This window comes from Eleutherodactylus coqui, chromosome 1, assembly GCF_035609145.1.
Source record: "Eleutherodactylus coqui strain aEleCoq1 chromosome 1, aEleCoq1.hap1, whole genome shotgun sequence".
NCBI lineage: Eukaryota > Metazoa > Chordata > Amphibia > Anura > Eleutherodactylidae > Eleutherodactylus > Eleutherodactylus coqui.
In genome coordinates this window covers 446,845,293-446,866,238 of record NC_089837.1, presented here as the reverse complement: position 1 = coordinate 446,866,238, position 20,946 = coordinate 446,845,293, and the positions used below count along the sequence as shown (strand labels likewise).

The following is a 20,946-nucleotide window of genomic DNA, read 5'->3' as shown; positions in this document are numbered from 1 at the left end:
TTAATAGCGGGGGGGGGGGGGGCGCATCTCCGATGCACCCCCCACGGTTGCAGCAGGAGGACGGCTGTGACTGACAGCCGACTCCCGCTGTGGGATAGCGCGGGATCATATGTGATCTTGCGCTATCCCCAGGACATAAGTTTACGCCCTGTTGCGGGAAGTACTCCGCTCCCAGGACGTAAACATATGCCCTGGAGCAGGAAGGGGTTAAAATCTAAACAAAAACATAACCATTCATATCACTACATTTGCAAGAGTCCAATCTATTAAAACATATCATTTATTCCGCATGATGAATGCCATCGGAAACAAATAAAAAAAAAATACAATGTCAGAATTGCGATTTTTGTTTATTTATTCATTTTTTGAACACTCTCTCAACAAAATTGAAGAAAGAGCGATCAAAAAGATTTATGTACCCAAAACATAACTACAGTTCGCCCTGCGGAAAACAAGCCTTCAGACAGCCACTTTGACAGAAAAAAAATTTATAGGTGTCAGAATATGGTAACAGAAAGCAATTTTTTTCTTTAATTTTTTTTTTTCATTTCTTCAAAGTAGTACAAAAAAAAGATATAAAAAACATGGTGCCGCTGCAATTGTAATAATCTAAAGAATAAAATTAACATGTTATTTCATGAACGCCGTAAAAACAAACCCCTCAAGAAATGGAGCAATTGCATTTTTTTTTATTTCACCCCAATTACAATTTTTTTAAAGTCTTTCCATACATCATATGGTATTTTAAATTGAAAAATGGTACCATTGAAAAATATATCATATAGCAGAATTACCCGGCTTCTTACAGGTCTATTTTGTGTAACTATTTGTGTGTGGTTAAAAACTTTGTTTGCTACTAATGTGAAGCCAACATCTCTTCTTTATATAAATAAAAATGGATTTCTAATCCAATGCTGCAGACCCGCTGTGGTCACAGTGATTGCTGTCACATATGATGTCACAGGAGTTCAGGAGACTGCTGCAGCCAATGAGAGGCTGCAGCATCACCCCTCGTTCTCCTGGCATCGGCCCTCACATCCTGAGTGTCATGAGCCATAGAGGGGTAAGTATAGTTCACTTTATTATTTTAATATAGGGGATCATATTGAAGCAGGGTTGTCCAGTAACCAGACAACCCCTTTACTATCTGCATTTGCATTGCACGTTTTAGTATGTGAAGAATGATAAGTTCCAGAGAACTGAAACCCAGTCTAAAACATTGTAAAGCACCTGATTTACTTATGTGGCAAATTTGATGTAAACTGATACAGTCCTTTGGTCTTGCATAAAGAACAGACAACAGAAATCCACATATATATATATATATATATATATATATATATATATATATATATATTCAGGTTTCTTCTTACCAGAGAGCACTGCATTGTGGGAGTTTATATGAAAGTTATGTGGTGTGTGGTTGTGTGGTTACTAGAGATGAGCGAACGTACTCGTTCGAGTATTAGCGTGTTCGAGATGCTCGTTACTCGTGATGAGTACCACGCGATGTTCGAGTTACTTTCACTTTCATCTCTGAGACGTTAGCGCGCTTTTCTGGCCAATAGAAAGACAGGGAAGGCATTACAGCTTCCCCCTGCGACGTTCAAGCCCTATACCACCCCCCTGCAGTGAGTGGCTGGCAAGATCAGGTGTCACCCGAATATAAAAATCGGCCCCTCCCGCGGCTCGCCACAGATTTGTTCTGACATAGAGGAGGGAAAGTGCTGTTGGTGCCGGAGCTGCTATAGGAGAGTGTTAGGAGTATTTTAGGCTTCAAGAACCCCAACGGTCCTTCTTAGGGCCACATCTAACCGTGTGCAGTACTGTGGAGGCTGCTTTTTGCAGTGTTGCACATTTTTTATTTTTTTTGTATATCGGCCGTGCAGAGCATTGCGCCCTGCAGTAATTATTCATACTCCAGGGCCAGAAGTGGTGGTTAGGCAGGGACAGAAGACATATATTGTGAGGCAGGGACAGAAGACATATTTATTCAATATAGGCAGTGGGCCTTAGCAAAAACATTTGTGGAAAAAAATCTATTTGGGCTGCCTGTGACTGTCCTCAGTGTACTGGGTCTCTGCTGGGGGTAGTTGTCCTCCTAATTCATACGCAGCCAGCTAAGTGTTACAGCAGGCTTGCGCAAAATTATTTCCTGGCTCTGTGTTGGCTGTTACATCACCGCTGTATTCCAGTCCACAGTGCAACAGTGTGCAGTTATTTTACATACTCCAGGGCCAGTAGTGGTGACGCAGGGACAGAAGACATATACACTGTATATAGGCAGTGGGCCTTAGCAAAAACATTTGTGCAAAAAAAATCTATTTGGGCTGCCTGTGACTGTCCTCAGTGTACTCGGTCTCTGCTGGGGGAAGTTGTCCTCCTAATTCATACGTAGCCAGCTAAGTGTTACAGCAGGCTTGCACAAAATTATTTCCTGGCGCTCCGTAAGCGAAGTCAGCCTCCAACCACAGGCCAATAAGCGGCACATTTAATTACAGCGTTCTGTTTCTGCACTACTGGTAATACACCATGCTGAGGGGTAGGGGTAGGCCTATAGGACGTGGATGCGGGCGAGGACGCGGAGGCCCAAGTCAGGGTGTGGGCACAGGCCGAGCCAGTGTGGTGGCCAGGGGTAGAGGCAGGGCCAGACCGAATAATCCACCAACTGTTTCCCAAAGCGCCCCCTCGCGCCATGCCACCCTGCAGAGGTCAAGGTGCTCTACGGTGTGGCAGTTTTTCACAGAGACGCCTGACGACCGACGAACAGTGGTGTGCAACCTTTGTCGCGCCAAGATCAGCTGGGGAGCCACCACCACCAGCATGCGCAGGCATATGATGGCCAAGCACCCCACACGGTGGGACAATGCCCGTTCACCGCCTCCGGTTTGCACCACTGCCTCTCCCCCTGTGCCCCAACCTGCCACTGAGATCCAACCCCCCTCTGAGGACACAGGCACTACCGTCTTCTGGCCTGCACTCACACCCTCACCTCCGCTGTCCTCGGCCCCATCCAGCAATGTCTCTCAGCGCAGCGTCCAAACGTCGCTAGCGCCACTGTTTGAGCGCGAGCGCAAGTACGCCTCCACGCACCCGCACGCTCAAGCGTTAAACGTGCACATTGCCAAATTGATCAGCCTGGAGATGCTGCCGTATAGGCTTGTGGAAACGGAGGCTTTCAAAAGCATGATGGCGGCGGCCCCGCGCTACTCGGTTCCCAGTTGCCACTACTTTTCCCGATGTGCCGTCCCAGCCCTGCACGACCACGTCTCCTGCAACATTGTACGCGCCCTCACCAACGCGGTTACTGCCAAGGTCCACTTAACAACAGACACGTGGACAAGCACAGGCGGGCAGGGCCACTATATCTCCCTGACGGCACATTGGGTGAATTTAGTGGAGGCTGGGACAGAGTCAGAGCCTGGGACCGCTCACGTGCTACCCACCCCCCGAATTGCGTGCCCCAGCTCGGTGGTGGTATCTGCGGCGGTGTATGCTTCCTCCACTAAACCACCCTCCTCCTCCTCCTACGGAACCTCTGTCTCGCAATCAAGATGTGTCAGCAGCAGCACGTCGCCAGCAGTCGGTGTCGCGCGGCACGGCAGCACAGCGGTGGGCAAGCGTCAGCAGGCCGTGCTGAAACTACTCAGCTTAGGAGATAAGAGGCACACGGCCCACGAACTGCTGCAGGGTCTGACAGAGCAGACCGACCGCTGGCTTGCGCCGCTGAGCCTCCAACTGGGCATGGTCATGTGTGACAACGGTCGTAATCTGGTGGAGGCTCTGCAGCTCGGCAGCCTCACGCACGTGCCATGCCTGGCCCATGTCTTTAATTTGGTGGTTCAGCGCTTTCTGAAAAGCTACCCACACTTGTCATACCTGCTCGGAAAGGTGCGCCAGGTCAGTGCACATTTCCGCAACTCCAAGACGGACGCTGCCACCCTGCAGACCCTGCAACATCGGTTTAATCTGCCAGTGCACCGATTGCTGTGCGACGTGCCCACACGGTGGAACTCTACGCTCCACATGTTGGCCAGGCTCTATAAGCAGCGTAGAGCTATTGTGGAATACCAACTCCAACATGGGCGGCGTAGTGGGAGTCAGCCTCCTCAATTCTTTACAGAAGAGTGGGCCTGGTTGGCAGACATCTGCCAGGTCCTTGGAAACTTTGAGGTGTCTACCCAGATGGTGAGCGGCGATGCTGCAATCATTAGCGTCACCATTCCTCTGCTATGCCTCTTGAGAAGTTCCCTGCAAAGCATAAAGGCAGATGCTTTGCACTCGGAAACGGAGGCGGGGGAAGACAGTATGTCGCTGGATAGTCAGAGCACCCTCATGTCTATATCTCAGTGCGTTGAGGAGGAGGAGGAGGAGGGGGAGGAGCATGAGGAGGAGGGGGAAGAGACAGCTTGGCCCACTGTTGAGGGTACACATGCTGCTTGCCTGTCATCCTTTCAGCGTGTTTGGCCTGAGGAGGAGGAGGAGCAGGAGGAGGAGGATCCTGAAAGTGATCTTCCTAGTGAGGACAGCCATGTGTTGCGTACAGGTACCCTGGCACACCTGGCTGACTTCATGTTAGGATGCCTTTCTCATGACCCTCGCGTTACACGCATTCTGGCCACTACGGATTACTGGGTGTACACACTGCTCGACCCACGGTACAAGGAGAACCTTTCCACTCTCATTCCCGAAGAGGAAAGGGGTTCGAGAATGATGCTATACCACAGGGCGCTGGTGGACAAACTGATGGTAAACTTCCCATCCGACAGCGCTAGTGGCCAAAGGCGCAGTTCCGAGGGCCAGGTAGCAGGGGAGGCGCAGAGATCAGGCAGCATGTACAGCACAGGCAGGGGACCATTATCCAAGGCCTTTGCCAGCTTTCTGGCTCCCCAGTAAGACTGTGTCACTGGTCCCCAGTCAAGGCTGAGTTGGCGGGAGCACTGTAAAAGGATGGTGAGGGAGTACGTAGCCGATCGCACGACCGTCCTCGGTGACGCCTCTGCCCCCTACAACTACTGGGTGTCGAAGCTGGACACGTGGCCTGAACTCGCGCTATATGCCCTGGAGGTGCTTGCTTGTCCTGCGGCTAGCGTCTTGTCAGAGAGTGTGTTTAGTGCGGCTGGGGGAATCATCACGGATAAGCATACCCACCTGTCAACCGACAGTGCCGACAGGCTTACACTCATCAAGATGAACAAAGCCTGGATTTCCCCAGACTTCTCTTCTTCACCAGCGGACAGCAGTGATACCTAAGCAATACGTAGGCTGCACCCGCGGATGGAAGCATCGTTCTCTATCACCATCAAAAACGGGGACCTTTTTGCTACATCAATCTGTGTATAATATTCCTCCTCCTCCTGCTCCTCCTCCTGAAACCTGAGGTAATCACGCCGAACGGGCAATTTTTCTTAGGCCCACAAGGCTCAGTCATATAATTTTTGTAAACAGTTTTTATACGTTTCAATGCTCATTAAAGCGTTGAAACTTTCACCTGAACCAATTTTTATTTTACTGGGCTGCCTCCAGGCCTAGTTACCAATTAAGCCACATTAACAAAGCGATTATTGGGTTTCACCTGCCCTCTTGGTTGGGCATGGGCAATTTTTCTGAGGTACATTAGTACTGTTGGTACACCAATTTTTGGGGGCCCTCGCCTACAGTGTAATCAAATTAATTTTTAGCCCACCTGCATTAAAGCTGATATTACATCAGCTGTGCTGGGCACTGCAATGGGATATATTTATGTACCGCCGGTGGCTTCCTGGCACCCACCCATGCTGTCGGTCCACACGGATTTGTAACTGCATGTGTCCACTTCTAAAGAACCCCAGTCTGACTGGGGTATGCAGTGTGGGCCGAAGCCCACCTGCATTAAGCACGACATTACCTCAGCTGTGATGGGCACTGCAATGGGATATATTTATGTACCGCCGGTGGGTTCCAGGGAGCCACCCATGCTGTGGGTGCACACGGAATTCCCATTGCGGAGCTGTACCTGCCTGTGACTATTTATAAAAAAACGCGGTCTGACTGGGGCATGCAGACACCTTGACAGAATGAATAGTGTGTGGCACATAGGTTCCCCATTGCTATGCCCACGTGTGCAGCTCCAGATGGAGGTGGCACAGGATTGGATTTCTCATTTCTTCTGTACTGCATTGTGGGCTATCGCCCCGCCCCTTTTAAAGAGGGTCGCTGCCTAGCCGTGCCAACCCTCTGCAGTGTGTGCCTGCGGTTCCTCCTCATGGCAGACGCACTTATAAATAGACATGAGTGTGGCGTGGCATGAGGGCAGCTGAAGGCTGGGCAGGGACAGTTTGGTGTGCGCTGTGGACACTGGGTCGTGCGGGGGGGGGGGGGTTGGTCAGCAAGTAACCCAGGAGAAGTGGCAGTGGAGTGTCATGCAGGCAGTGATTGTGCTTTGTTGGAGGTAGTGTGGTGCTTAGCTAAGGTATGCATTGCTAATGAGGGCTTTTCAGAAGTAAAAGTTGTTGGGAGGGGGGGGGCCCACTCTTGCCGGTATTGTGGCTTAATAGTGGGACCTGGGAACTTGAGATGCAGCCCAACATGTAGCCCCTCGCCTGCCCTATCCGTTGCTGTGTCGTTCCCATCACTTTCTTGAATTGCCCCGATTTTCACAAATGAAAACCTTAGCGAGCATCGGCGATATACAAAAATGCTCGGGTCGCCCATTGACTTCAATGGGGTTCGTTACTCGAAACTAACCCTCGAGCATCGCGATAATTTCGTCCCAAGTAACGAGCACCCGAGCATTTTGGTGCTCGCTCACCTCTAGTGGTTACTCATTTCTGTCTGAATCTTCCAGCCTCTTTCTCCTCAGATGGTCATGTGATCTTAGTTCTGACCAGCTCAGATCTTCTTGGGGTTATGTGTGTTCACATCAGTTTGCAGTCAGTTTCTCAGTAAGTGTGATGGACCATATCACAGAAACTGCCTAGAGGGGGACACGCAGACTCTTATCACTGTTACTGATTGTGATTAGAGGATCCTGTCACACAGTTATAATAGAGCAGATCACAGCTCATTCTTCTGACTAGATACCTATGATTTGTAGTTTATTTAGGTAAATATAGAATATAGATGGTAATGGCAGTGTTGCAGAGATTGTATGGGCTGCAGCTGATGATGTAATGATGTGCTGATGCATTATGGGATTGATGTGAGAGTGAAAGCAACATAAAGATTGTGGCTGATAAACATCACACTGGAGGCTGCAATGCAGGGAAGTGACTACAATATACATGAGAAATGTTCAGAGTATGACAGGCAATCAGGTGAAGGGTGCAGGTATGGAAAAATGTGTTTTCGCCGAAGTGGCCCTTTAAAGGCAAGTAGCTGAAGTTATGAAAACTGATGTGCATGAATGAACAAAAAAGGCTCAAAATAAGTACAAGAGAAAAAAAAAAATCATAATTTCAAAGTTTTGCTATGTTTTATTTAATTGTATTTTGAGAGATGCTTTGTAAAAGTTGAGTTGTGCTTTAACAATATCTCTGCACTTTATTTTCAGATGAAATATTACGATTCCATTAAAGCTGTAATTTCCTCTTCAAATGATGAATCCACATCTTTAGTAATTGGTAAGCTTATAAATATTAATGCAGTTCTCCTATATTGCAATGTTATTGTATATGTGTGCACCCAGTGTAACATCAGTATACAGGGACACCCAGAGAGCCATATTCATGACTACAAACAGATATACCATCTTCTCCAGTAAGAGTGACCAGCATAGTGTACTCCGGCTGTAGAGTCATCATTCCTCTATGCAGGTCTCTAATGGGAGAGATCAGCCCCATAAGAACTAGTAAAGCTTTATTAACATTGCTTTGCAGTCCAAGATCAGCACATAGGCTGAGAAAGCTCTTGGTGTATAAGTTAAACATATTCATAGGGCTGCATTTGCCGTGGTGGTACTACTCAGGTTAAGGGCGCCCACCCACTGGCGTGGGCGCCCTAAGGATGGCACAATAGCTGACAGAAATAAATGGGGGCCATATTTTTTATAAAAATAACTTTACTAACGAAAGTAATAATTAAATGCCTTTGCTCCATAGGAGGATATTTTGTTCTTGAACCCATTGCATAATTTTAACCGGAAGTCACGCACTAATAACATATATTCATATATACTTATCTGGGGAACATCTTTCCTTGAAGGTCCATAGCATAGCAACATCTCGGCCTTATTCATCATAGGTGCCAAAGTACAACATAAATTTAGGAGTTCCGCGGAATTGCGGCCTCAACACATCATAATGTGGCGACCAAGTGCAGACCTTGGAGGTGGCATGCAGCGGGGAGACAAGGTGATACTGCTGCACCTCTGGCATTGTATAGTGATAAAATTGGCATGTCTTATTGCGTGCTGCCCAGGGGTTCGGGCAGGGTATGATGGTGATACCCCAATGGGGCGCTACCTGTGAAGCAGGGGAAGATATTGTTTGTCGTGATGCAAGTTCCGAATACAACAATAAAATAAAAAAAGAGAACTAAACCAAAATGGGGGTAGAACCTCTGTCTTCTTTGGAGTACATGGGTCTAACTATAGGGGATGCAGAAGATGCAGTTGCACCCGGGCCCAGGAACCTTAGGGGGCCCATAAGGCTTCTCTTCTTTGTACAGTAAGCCTAGTACTATGAATAAAGCAATATAGTTGGGGGCCCTGCTACAGGTTTTGCATTGTGGCCCAGAAGCTTCAAGTTACGCCTCTGCTGGAGTGAATAGTGTGGTACCTCAAAGCAGATGTTGTAGATGGAGTAGGTGGTGGGAAGGCACTTCACAGAGGTCGAGCTGTGAAGTAAACTATAACAACTTTATTTCCCAACAGGCAAAGAGAGATTTTACATTGACTTGCTTCAACAATTAACAATGACATTTGCAGGCATTGATAACTTCTGCATTCTGCTCAGGGGATTGGTACAATGAATTGTATTTGTACACTTTGCTTTTCCTTCCAGCTTCTCTCCCTGGCTGTGCCTATGACTGGCCAACTTAGTTCTCTTGCTTTTCTGCCTTTCCTCTTCATTTGCTTAGATCTACTTCTTCTCTCCTCTTTTGGCTTCACTAAACAGTTCTTGCTCTTAAGTACTCACACTTTAGATGTTTTCTTTTCCACCACACTGGCTTTCTCCTTGTTCCTCCCTGGCCTCTCTCAAGCTCAAGCTTAACTCTGGATTTGGAAGACTGACTTAACCCCACCCACTCTCTCCTTTTTGTACTGTCACTAACCCAGCCTATTTAGGGGCTTTATCAACCACAGGATCTCTATATCTGGTTAAACACTCCCCTGACTGTTGCCAGGTCACCTGTACTCCCCAGGGGCTGGAGAAAATTACCAGAACACCTAGTACAGTGAGAAATATGAACAGCATGACATCATAACTCTTCACACTTATCATATATTACATTAAACCTGATTCAATACTGTGATCAGTGCAGAAGTAATGGAGTACCCAACTCTGGGATACTTCAATAAGTGTGACAATACATCTCCCATAAACTCTCGTCACACATAATATTTTACTGGTGCATAGTGCTGCTATCCAAACTGCCTTGTCCCCCGTTATACAAAGTTTACACATCAAATTACATATTAACCATAACTGTCAAACTATCTCAAAATAAAGTGCCACAGTTTCCCTCACTAGTCACAGTCCCCTGGGGAAGGTACTCCACAGTCCGTATCTGTCTATCATAGTCCCTAGTGTGTGCACATTAACGCCGTTGGATCAGTCTTGCGTATCCTGCAGCTGTCGTCATCTCGGGTTCATGGCACTGTCTGCTTCTTCAGTGACCCAGTCCAATGCAGGAAGGGAGACACCCTCTAGTTCCATGCTATGCAATGTGATTTTTCGGCCCCTGGTCATCATGCCCTGTGGGAGTTTATTCTTCCAGTGCTGCTCCCCCAAGCATAGGGACAGTGCTAATACCACCTTCTGTCACGGTGGCAGCTGCCACGTGACGTGTGCTGATCTATCCCTTATCATTGGCCAGATCCTCTGAACAGTGTTGTGCTAATTACATCACCGTCCACATCACCATAGGTGCGGGACCCCCTTTACAGCGCTCTGACTTCCCCATTCCCTGCCGCTGCTCTCAGGTGGGGAAGTGGTGCTAGAACTGGCACATCCGTGTGCCTCCGTCTGCCCTTCCAGGCCGTAATTCACTGGCAAGCAGAGCGGCTTCTCTCCTGGCTCTGGCAAGTGCCCCGCTTCATCCTCTTCTGACCGCATCTCGGACTAGGAGGGGCGCAGGGCTTAGTGCAACTACTCTCCACCAATCAGAGAAGTCACATGCCACTGTCCTGTATAAGCATTAGCTTTACAACTCTACCCCCTTAGATACTCATCTAACAGTCTTTTTATCACTGGTATCAGTGTCTTGTCTAACCAAATTGTATTTAGTGGTTATATTTCTAATTCCCCAACAGCAGTTCTAAGTGTCGTCTCACATTTGTACTTTTAAAGGTTGTACACTTGGGACAACAAATGTAGAGCAGCAGATGAAGGACATAAAAGATCACATGAAAGACCTGAAGGGACGTCGTGGTGCGTTCACACCTGGACCACCACAAAAGAGAGCAAGTGGAGACCAAACAGTATTCCGTGTATATAAGGGGGTGAAAACGTTTGCATTCTGCAAGAAGAACAGTCTTGTCATTACAGGGGGAATGGATCGCATTATTAGACTGTGGAACCTCTACGTACCTGCGTAAGATTATACATTATGTAATATTATATATTATGCCTTTATTATACAGGGGTAGTGCAATTAAACTTCCCTAACTCAGTGGCCTCTGGAGGGCGTTCTGCTGCCCCAAATGAGATGAAATTTGGACAACCGCCACGTCAGACAATGAGCTTGCCATTTATTTAAAAAAAGTAGTAAAAAGGTTGCCAACAGGTGGTTCTGTAGCTACACAAATCACACTGCAAATGTTCAGTAACGCCCCCATGTCAACGAATGCTGTCCTTCAGATCTAACACTGATGCAGGTCTGACATACTAGACCTATTCTGCTACAGTGCCACCTATCAGTGACTTTTTTATTAAACTTCATAAATGGCAATGCATCGTCTGAAAGTGGCTGTTGTCTGATTTTGTTTCATTTGGAGCAGCAAAACACCCTCCAGAGGCCTCTGAATTGGGGAAGTTTAAGTTTGCTAACCCTGTACATACACTGAATGGTCACTTTATTAGACCCATCTACTATCGCATTGGATTTTCTTTGCCCTCAGCAATTGATTGTGGCATCCCTGCACAGTAGAGATGAGCGAGCACCAAAATGCTCGGGTGCTCGTTACTCGGGACGAAATTTTCGCAATGCTCGAGGGTTCGTTTCGAACAACGAACCCCATTGAAGTCAATGGGTGACCCGAGCATTTTTGTATATCGCCGATGCTCGCTAAGGTTTTCATTTGTGAAAATCTGGGCAATTCAAGAAAGTGATGGGAACGACACAGCAACGGATAGGGCAGGCGAGGGGCTACATGGTGGGCTGCATCTCAAGTTCCCAGGTCCCACTATTAAAGGGGAGGTCTCGCGAAAGCAAGTGGGGGTATACACTTCTGTATGGCCATATTAATGCACTTTGTAATATACATCGTGCATTAAATATGAGCCATACAGAAGTTATTCCACTTACCTGCTCCGTTGCTAGCGTCCTCGTCTCCATGGTTCCGTCTAAATTCGCTGGCAGCTTGCTTTTTTAGACGCGCTTGCGCAGTCCGGTCTTCTCCTTTCAGCACGAGCCGCTTCAGTGTGCTCCCCGCTACAGCTCTTCTGCGCATGCGCAGACGAGCTGTCACTGCTCGGGAGCGCGCTGGAGCGGCCATTCTGTACCATCCTCTGTTAGAGGAAGGTGCAGAAACTGGAGCTGCCCAGCGGAGAAGCCCAGCCCAGCAGCCCAGCTGTCCCGAGAAGCCGCCCAGGTAAGTGATGGGTTGGGGGGTGATCTTCACTAACAGGTGAAGGTCCCGGGCCACAGCGGTAGGCTCCGGAGCCTAGCGCTGGGCTCCGGGGCCTAGCGCTGGGCTCCGGGGCCTAGCGCTGGGCTCCGGGGCCTAGCGCTGGGCTCCGGAGCCTAGCGCTGGGCTCCGGGGCCTTCACCTGGGCTCCGGGGCCTAGCGCTGGGCTCCGGGGCCTAGCGCTGGCTCCGGGGCCTAGCGCTGGGCTCCGGGGCCTTCACCTGGGCTCCGGAACCTAGCGCTGGGCTCCGGGGCCTAGCGCTGGGCTCTGGGGCCTAGCGCTGGGCCGAGGGGGCCTTCATCTGTCAGGGTCTAGCGCTGGGGAGCCGGGGCGGTAGCGCTGGGGAGCCGGGTCTAGCGTGGGGGGGCCGGGGGCTGCGCCGGTTACCTGCTGCCTGGCGGTGGGTGACTGGTCGGCCGTGTTCACTCCAGGGGTCCGGTCGGCGGCTGCGGGGCGTCGTGTTGTCATGGAGACACAGCTGGCAGCGTCTCGGGAGCGCGCACGTCGGGCTACAGCAAGCGACGGGAAAAAAGCCGGCGGCCATCTTGGGAAACTTTTATAAGTTGCTGAAACGCTGGAACGGTAAGTACAAACCAGCTAGAAAAGTCATTTACAGGGGGGCTTAGTAATGTATGTTTAATAAGGGGGACTGGGCAAAAAAAAAAATTCACTGCTTCCTCGAGACATCTCCTTTAAGCCACAATAGCGGCAAGAGTGCCCCCCCCCCCCCCGCACTGTCAGCGTAAAGATCGTTCTCCTCTGCCGCCGGCCCCATTGAGCGCATATAGAGAAGATTTATGGCCTTAAGAAGGACCGTTGGGGTTCTTGAAACCTAAAATACTCCTAACACTCTCCCTATAGCAGCTCCAACACGATAGCACTTTCCCTGAACTAATCTCAGAATGCATCTGAGGCGAGCCGCGGGAGGGGCAGATTTCAATACTCGGGTGACACCTAATCTCGCCAGCCACTCACTGCAGGGGGGTGGTATAGGGCTTGAACGTTGCAGGGGGAAGTTGTAATGCCTTCCCTGTCTTTCTATTGGCCAGAAAAGCACGCAAATTTCTCAGGGAAGAAAGTGAAAGTAACTCGAACATCACGTGGTACTTGTTACGAGTAACGAGCATCTTGAACACCCTAATACTCGAACGAGTATCAAGCTCGGACGAGTATACTGCACAGTTATCAGAGGACCCATGGTGTGCCAAGAAAATAGCCCCTGCAACATTACTCCACCTTCACAAACTTAAACAATTGACACCTGACAGGAAGGATTCATCAATTCATGCTGCTTGTACCAAATTCTGACCTCACATCAGCATAGTGCAACAGAACTCTGAATTTATCTGACCAGGTGATGTTTTTACACTACTCAGTGGTAAATTTTTGTACTTTTTTCCCCACTGGAATCTTGTCTTCTTCTTGTCTTTTTCTCTCAGACAGCAATGGCGCTGGAACTGGTCATCAACTTTTGGAGCTCATCTATACAAAGAAAGGATGAGCAGGGCATTTGGACATGTCAGTTGCAACAACAGCGTTGTATATGGCTACTATAAATGATCATCCAGATTTGAAACCCTCTTAACTCACCTGTAACCCCTGTAAATTTATGGCGCTCGGTCCTGGGCTTTAATCCCGCCCGATCGCAGAAATACGGCGCAGGATTAAAGCCTCTGCTCCTGCAATCAAGTAGGAGCAGGTCGGGTTCTTGGCTGTTAGTCATTGCTGAGAACTTGGAGGAGAAGGGAGATGGGTTTTTTAACCCCTTCTGTATTCTCTTTTCCCTAGTACACAGCGGTGAATGAGCGCTATGTACCAAGAAATGAAAGTGGAAATATTTCTTCCACTACGCAAGCCAGCCGTCACGCGACCACCAGGATCCCCCTGTTACAGCAGAGCTGCAGGGTCCTAGTAGACCCTGATCAGCTTAGTGAGTGACTACTGTCAATACAGGGGATGTTTTCCCCTGTAACTGAGGCTCCTATGGATGCTGCTTCTATGGCTACCGCAGTTACAGTGGAAAAGTGTCAAATAAAAAACAAAACATGTGGATGTCCCCTTGAGGTCTTATATGACATCACTGGGGACATAAATGGAAAAAAAAAATAGTTACAAAAATAAGTGAAAAAGATTAAAAGATAGCCCTATATGTCACAGAAAAAAACGCAGCAAAAATAATTTTGGTAGCTGAAGGAAAAAAATATGGCAGTAAAACCACCACATGGGTAAAATCCCTAAAAAGTGTCTGGTCCTTAGGCTTCCTTCACACGGGCGACAAAATCATTGCTACAACACGCATGTACATGAAGCCCATGGTGTCCAATGGGTTCAGCCACATGAGAGATGTTCTGTAGCCTCAAAGAACCCATTGCAAACCATGAACTTCACATACATGCATTTTGTAGTGATGATTTTGTAGCCAGTGTGGAAGAGGCCTTAAGGTACACAACAGCCTGGTCCTAAAGGGGTTAACGACACTCAGATACATAAATTTGATATCAGTGGAAACAAATTAAAAAATTTTGATTCAGTAAAACGGTCTGCCAGTAAGATGTCCTTGTTGCCCGTAGCAACCAATCACAGCGTGGCTTTCATTCCTCAAGCTGCTGAGGTAAAATGAAAGCTGCGCTGTGATTGGTTGCTACGGGCAACAAGGACATCTTACTGCTAGACAATTTTTCTAAATGAGACCCAAAAAAGTTTATTGTGACATCGTCCCTGTTTACTCATCATTAGGGGGATATGATACAAAATGGCTGCCAATGAAGATAGGAGAGCACTTTGTGTCTTCATTTTCACATCTGCCAGTCTGTTATTAGTGTCCAGCATCATTTTCGAGCAAAGTTTGGTGAAGATCCACCCAGCAGGGAGACAATTCATAAGTGGTCCTCCAATTTTAAGGAAAAGGGTTGCATCTGTAAGAGAAAATCTTCTGTCTGTCCACTAGTAAGCGTGGAAACAGCTTTAGGACGCCGTTAAACGTAATGTCAGACTGTGGGGGAGGGAAAACGCACCTGTCTACGTGGAGCGTACGCGCTACTCCCCCAAGGTGAATATGTTTTGTGCTATAACCTGTAGGAAAGTGTGCGGCTCCTGCTTTCTCCATGAGGGAACAATCAGGGGATGTTGTACCTGGACGCTACGGATATGGCGTCTGCCACAGCGGGAACAGAAAAACGTCCTCACTTGCTTTTACTCCGCACTCCGGGGTCATGTGTCTAATTACTATATAGGAAAGCTCCAATCGTGAAAGCGTGGGTCTTTCCAATAAAATGGCCATTCAGTGTAGCCGTTGAATAACTTTAGCCTTGCTTGTGAATTGCAGCCTGTATTATAGCCCAGAGCTGCATTCACAATTCTGCTGATTACTATTTTAAATCAGTACAAACTAACCCACCCCTAACAGCTGGGTTGCTTTCTGGGAGATGCATGTTTTCATGTATCATAATGTCATACAATATCATATAAACCTTATTGCTGTTTATAGGCGAGCCACAGGCATCCTCCGAGGTCACACGGCCCCCATATTTTTTCTTGAAGTCTCGTCAGAAGAGAACAAGATCTTCTCCGTTTCAATAGACAATACAGTAAAGGTAAGATAAAGCAATTTACAGATGACACACCGTGTTTCCCCGAAAATAAGACAGTGTCTTATATTAATTTTTGTTCAAAAAGGTTTAACTTTTTTACATGTATAGCTGCCTGGACACTATTTAAATTGACTTTTTTAATTAACTGTTAGCAGGGCTTAATTTTGGAGTAGGGCTTATATTTCAAGCCTCCTCAAAAAGCCTGAAAAATCATTTTGCATCCTCAAAAATTCTAGAAAATCATGCTATGTCTTATTTTCAGGGAAACAGGGTATTACTAACCCCACTTAAGGGCCTTTTAGACGAGCCGATTCTCGTTTGAACGAGTGAGTGACATTATTGCTAACTGGTTGCGTGAGCGATTTTATGTGTGCGAAAACGCGTGCAAAATCGCCCGTCTGCGGCAGCCCTTACTTGCACAAAATATACGCATGTAATATCCAGGCTAAAAACGCTTGTGTGAGTGAGAATTTAGGGCATTTTCCAAGTTGCATCCGAGATTATTGGGCGCAACTCACATCACACAGCACTCGGACATCCCATCTGTTTGCTCTCCAATGTTCTAAACACAGTATATTGACATGTGCTATTCGCATCCGAGATTCGTCCAAATAAAAAAAAAAAGCCCATATAAATCAATGGGCTTCTAGCACTGTAGAGAAAAAATTTGCGCATAATATGCAGTGACAGTACGCTCGTGTCAGTGAGCCCGTCTAAATACAGCCTATTGAAAGAGCAATCAAATGAACAAGTCCTATTTCCATCCGATTTTTCGGACCAAAAATCGGACAGCAAATACATATGTATGATAGGGGTCAATCATTATTATTCAATAACCTAACATAAGAAAGATAAGGAAACAGTGTAATAAATGTGACATTAGTTATTTGGTTATATAATGTTATGTATTATATGTAAAACATTCCGGAAGTTGCTAGTAGAATTTGGATATAGAATCATATGTAAAAAGGTATATTCAAGCGTTTATTTGAATATTGATTTTAGAATACTAAATGTATGATTAATTAGATTTTATTCAGCTATCTTACTGAATACCAACTTATCAACTTTATGCTGACTCCCGAGTAGGTGGCCGAACCAGTTTTGTCTATGTGAAAAGTAGAAACAATGTCCCCTCTTTTGATGTGCAAATTGTTGATGGATCTTTAAGATTACATTCTGTTTAAGTAGGTACTCAGCCAGCCAGGAGACAACCTTTATTATCACATGTAATTGTTTTATGTATAGTTCAAACAGCTTTGTTGATACCTTTTGTTTAAAAGGCTTTTGATTTACAGCCCTATTGTAATCTGTTGGAATGAGGGTTTGGTCAGCAAAAGTAGAATGAAACTAGGTATTGGAAACGCCTTCTTTCCAACTTGCATATTGATAGGGATAAATCCATGTTACGTTAATATGCTGTGGGGCTCCAAATCAGAGGTGGTTATGGCAGCCACCATGAGAAAGCAATAGACACAGGCATCACGGTCGTGTCTTAGAGCAATCTGAGTTTATTGTGTGCATTGTCTTTCTTATACAAAAAATAGTAGGCGTATCAAAGGTTGAACTGCTTTACAGAGGTCGACCTGTTTTACTGGTACATAATTTTGTCTTCTCTATAAACAATGCTTTATTTGTTTGTATGTAGACATCGTGTCTGGTATCCTGATTATCATCACACTCTACATTAACAAAGCATTCCATACAACCTTTTGATCAGTGTAACGAGATAAACAAGCTCTTGGAGACATGATGGACGCTTAAGATTACACCTGTACTTAATTTAGCAGAGCTTTTCATAGGACACAGAATAGAGTGTACAATTTAGGCCTACAGCCTCCGGAAACGTATATCAAAGATACATACATATATAAATTAATATGTTCATAACCCTCACAATCCCCCATTTTGAAACAGTCCATCTTGAAAAGAGCCTTTGTAGTGGTACTATCAAGGGTGCTAAGCCACCCCCGCCGGTCTTTCTATCCTCTTCGCCGGATCCCCACTGTTGTTGCTCTTTTACGTATGACTGTTTTAACGATATCGTAGAGGGAGCGATTCCAGATAATTTGCTTGTCTCCGTATCCCACAGAATTTCCATAAATTGCAAACACTCAAAAGAATGAACAAAAGAAACAGTATTAGTAAAGGGTGAAACATAAAATCCATCATCTTTCCTGCAATAGGTGACCATTCAGTAAAAATATCATACCAGTTATACTCTGTGTCTACCTGGATCTTAGTACCTAGGCTGACTAGGTTATCTCCTACCCATACATTTTTCTAATTCCATAAGGGAGAGGTTAGTAACATCCAAATGTTTTTAAAGGTGTTCAGTATCTATCATTAGTCTTACAATTCTACCCAAGGATACAGTCAGAGTTGACATAGGGATAGCATCTGGGTGCTAGTAATACTTTATTGCAGCTTCAGCATCTGGCAAAAAGGTGTAAGTTTCTGTAAATCTATGTATCACCGATATGTTCTGTATACATCCAGACAATGGAGTGATGAGATTATACATACTGGTGGTTCCAGTTCGGTTGGCAACAAAGAATATATACATATTGGGGGCCAACTTCTATCAGCATATAGAAGAAGCAGGTAACACCGTCCAATCACATATGCTGATTGAAGGCTGCTGGAAACATGGCTCATATGCGGCTGTACTCCGTCCGCATGCTAGGCCATCCAGTGTTTCTTCACAGTTCTCTATACCATGGGTTTTATTTTCACTATAAATCATCATACCTGCGAACTTGGGCAACCAATATTGTAAAGCATATAGAGGCGGTCCGAACACCACAGGTAGTACTACAGACTTACACATCAGGCTTGTGTCCTTTACATCATAAAAAAAAGTCATTTCCCCAGTGCTATACTCATCAGAGCATTCTACACTATCAGCCCGGGGCCGTATCCAGGATGCTACTGGAATTACATTCTTGAGAATATTTCTCCACAATTTTTCATTATTTGTCATCACATCTGACCGCTTTGTCCCTCTCGTGAATCATATATACATATTGCAGGCTACATTGTGTATAGTTCATGAATTTACTCATATTTACAAACAAATCCTTTTAAACCGCAAAACCAGATTAAAAAGCGTTAATACATCCTTATCATATCCTAATGCAAGACATCGGGGGAGGAACAAGGAAGGCATGCATTGTGCCTGAACATTTATCAATCTAGAAACATCCTGTCCCACCCCAGCCATTTTATTCTTCATCACCTCTAAATCTATAGAGTTTAGAACCCCTACACCTGTACCAATTCCCCCTAATAGGGTATCATACCATTTTCGTTTTCCTCTGGTTCAGGGTTTCATTGCCTGAAGAGAAATATTATAATGCAATATGGTTTTCTGGCTCTTTGTGGATGATAAGGGGTGTCAAATGCCTTGGAGTTACCCAGGGCAGACATGAAGTGTTGCATTATTTCACCTGTGAAATGTGTACCTCTATCTGACTCGATTACCTCTGGTACCCCGTATCTGCAGATTACCTTATTCATGAGCTTCTTTTCGGTTACCTGCTCATTTACTTTTGTAACAGGGTACGCCTCCAACCTGAAAAACATCAACAACAAGCACATATTCATACTTCCCAACACGTGGGAGCTGAATGTCGTCAATTTGCAATCCCTGAAATGGGTAGAGTGGTCCTGGCAAGTGCCTTTGTGGTCAATTTACTTCTACCCTGTTGCTTACGGCATAGCTCATGCAAAACTGGACAAATGATGTAGCAGCTACAAAGAACCCAGGGGGCAACCCTTTCTCTCTCAAGCGTAGGTAACATAGCTGCCTTCGATAGGTGAGTCTTTCCATGGATCAGCTGGGCCATCATGGGGTACAGGGATCGTGGTAGGCAAGTTACTGACCGTTTGCCATACGCCACCCTGTTCTACTGCTCCCATATTAGTCCATTTATCTTTTTCTTCTTTGCTGGCTTGTGACTGTAATGTCTTTAGTACATTAATGTTCAAATTTTTATCAAAGTCCAAATCATAGTCTCTGACTTGTGCGGTCAGTATCTTCTTTTCTTCTTTCTTCCACGGCTTGAGGGCCGCTGTCTGCGCTGAAGTCTGCTAGGGCATTGCCTTTTGCTTCTGCACTGTTGGCTTTAGTATGAGTTTTCACCTTCAGGATTGCTACTTTGTCTGGTAGGAGTAGGGCTTTCATAAGGTTCTGTACTGCTACACCATTCTCAATGGGTTGTCCTACAGAAGTTTAAAAGTGTCTGGCCTTCCATATTGGGCCGTAACCATGATCTATGCCGAATACATACCAGGAGTCAGTGTAAATGGTTACCTTCTGTCACTCTACACGCCTCAGTGAGGGCCTTCAGTTCCGCTTCTTGTACTGAGACATGCGGAGGCATTCTGCTTTTAGAGATCTTGTTGTGTGAACACTGCATATCTGGTGTGGAGTCATCAATCACCCTGGTACCATCTATAAAAACAACTCAAAATATGTATTAACAAGGGGTTTCAATAACTCTTAAACTTTTCTTGTTGCATCAATGCTAGACAATCATGCTGATATTCTATTCCAAATAGATCACGTTCTTATTTGCAAAAATTTTTAAAAATAGCTGATCTGTAATACATAGATCACCTATGCATCCCCCTCCCCCATTTGATCACCTATGCCTCCCCCTCCCCCATTTGAAACAGGATACTCGATTGGAAGAAGAGTAGCCGGGTTCACCATTGAAAAGAAATATTAAAGGGGGGGCATGAGCAAAGCACATTGCAACCTTATTTGACGAGCTAGAGACAGGTGTTTAGGTTGTACTTGAGTGAGTATACTCTGGATGTCATGAGGGGTGAGAACCACTAGGGGGTAGTCCAGGACCAACTCAGAAGACTTGTCAACCCTTACTTGTACTGCTGCCACCGCACAGACACAGGAGGGGGCTCCTCGGGCTACCGGAGTAATACCCAAGTGACCGTGGACGTCCTCCATGTTTTTGCGTCAATACTGCTGTCGCATGAAAGGCCAGGGACGGCAGTATGAGACAAGTCCCAAAAAGGTGCGAAGCTTTGGCAGCAGAAGAAGATACAGAAATGGCTTGAACTGCAGCCCTGCGTCGTTCTGTGAGATGTCTGCCTTCTTGAGCTAGACAACAACCTTTTGTTTACAAAGCTGTAATTTTTCCTCTTTAAGCCTTGCAGCCATTTTCTGCTAAAAAAAAATTTTTAGAAGAGAAATAGATGCAGATTGACATGTTTCAGATCCTCAGCACAAAGCTGGAAAGTCATTAACATATTGCAACAGCACAGTCCCCTCAGGCGGAGTCCAAGCCTGCAGGACAGTTACATAAATGCCCTTTTGTCTGAAAAAGGGCCGGAGATTCAGA

The 20,946-nt window shown here is 46.2% G+C and overlaps 1 protein-coding gene across 1 annotated transcript in view; it reads left to right on the top strand.

Annotated features, from left to right (window-relative positions):
- Nucleotides 1–20,946, top strand: part of LOC136612785 (cilia- and flagella-associated protein 337-like) — a 156,078-nt gene that overhangs the window by 43,700 nt on the left and 91,432 nt on the right. The window contains exons 12-14 of the mRNA XM_066593457.1: nucleotides 7,532–7,601; nucleotides 10,491–10,734; nucleotides 15,478–15,583. Coding sequence (XP_066449554.1) covers nucleotides 7,532–7,601; nucleotides 10,491–10,734; nucleotides 15,478–15,583 — 420 coding nt within the window. The remainder of the gene's footprint in view (nucleotides 1–7,531; nucleotides 7,602–10,490; nucleotides 10,735–15,477; nucleotides 15,584–20,946) is intronic.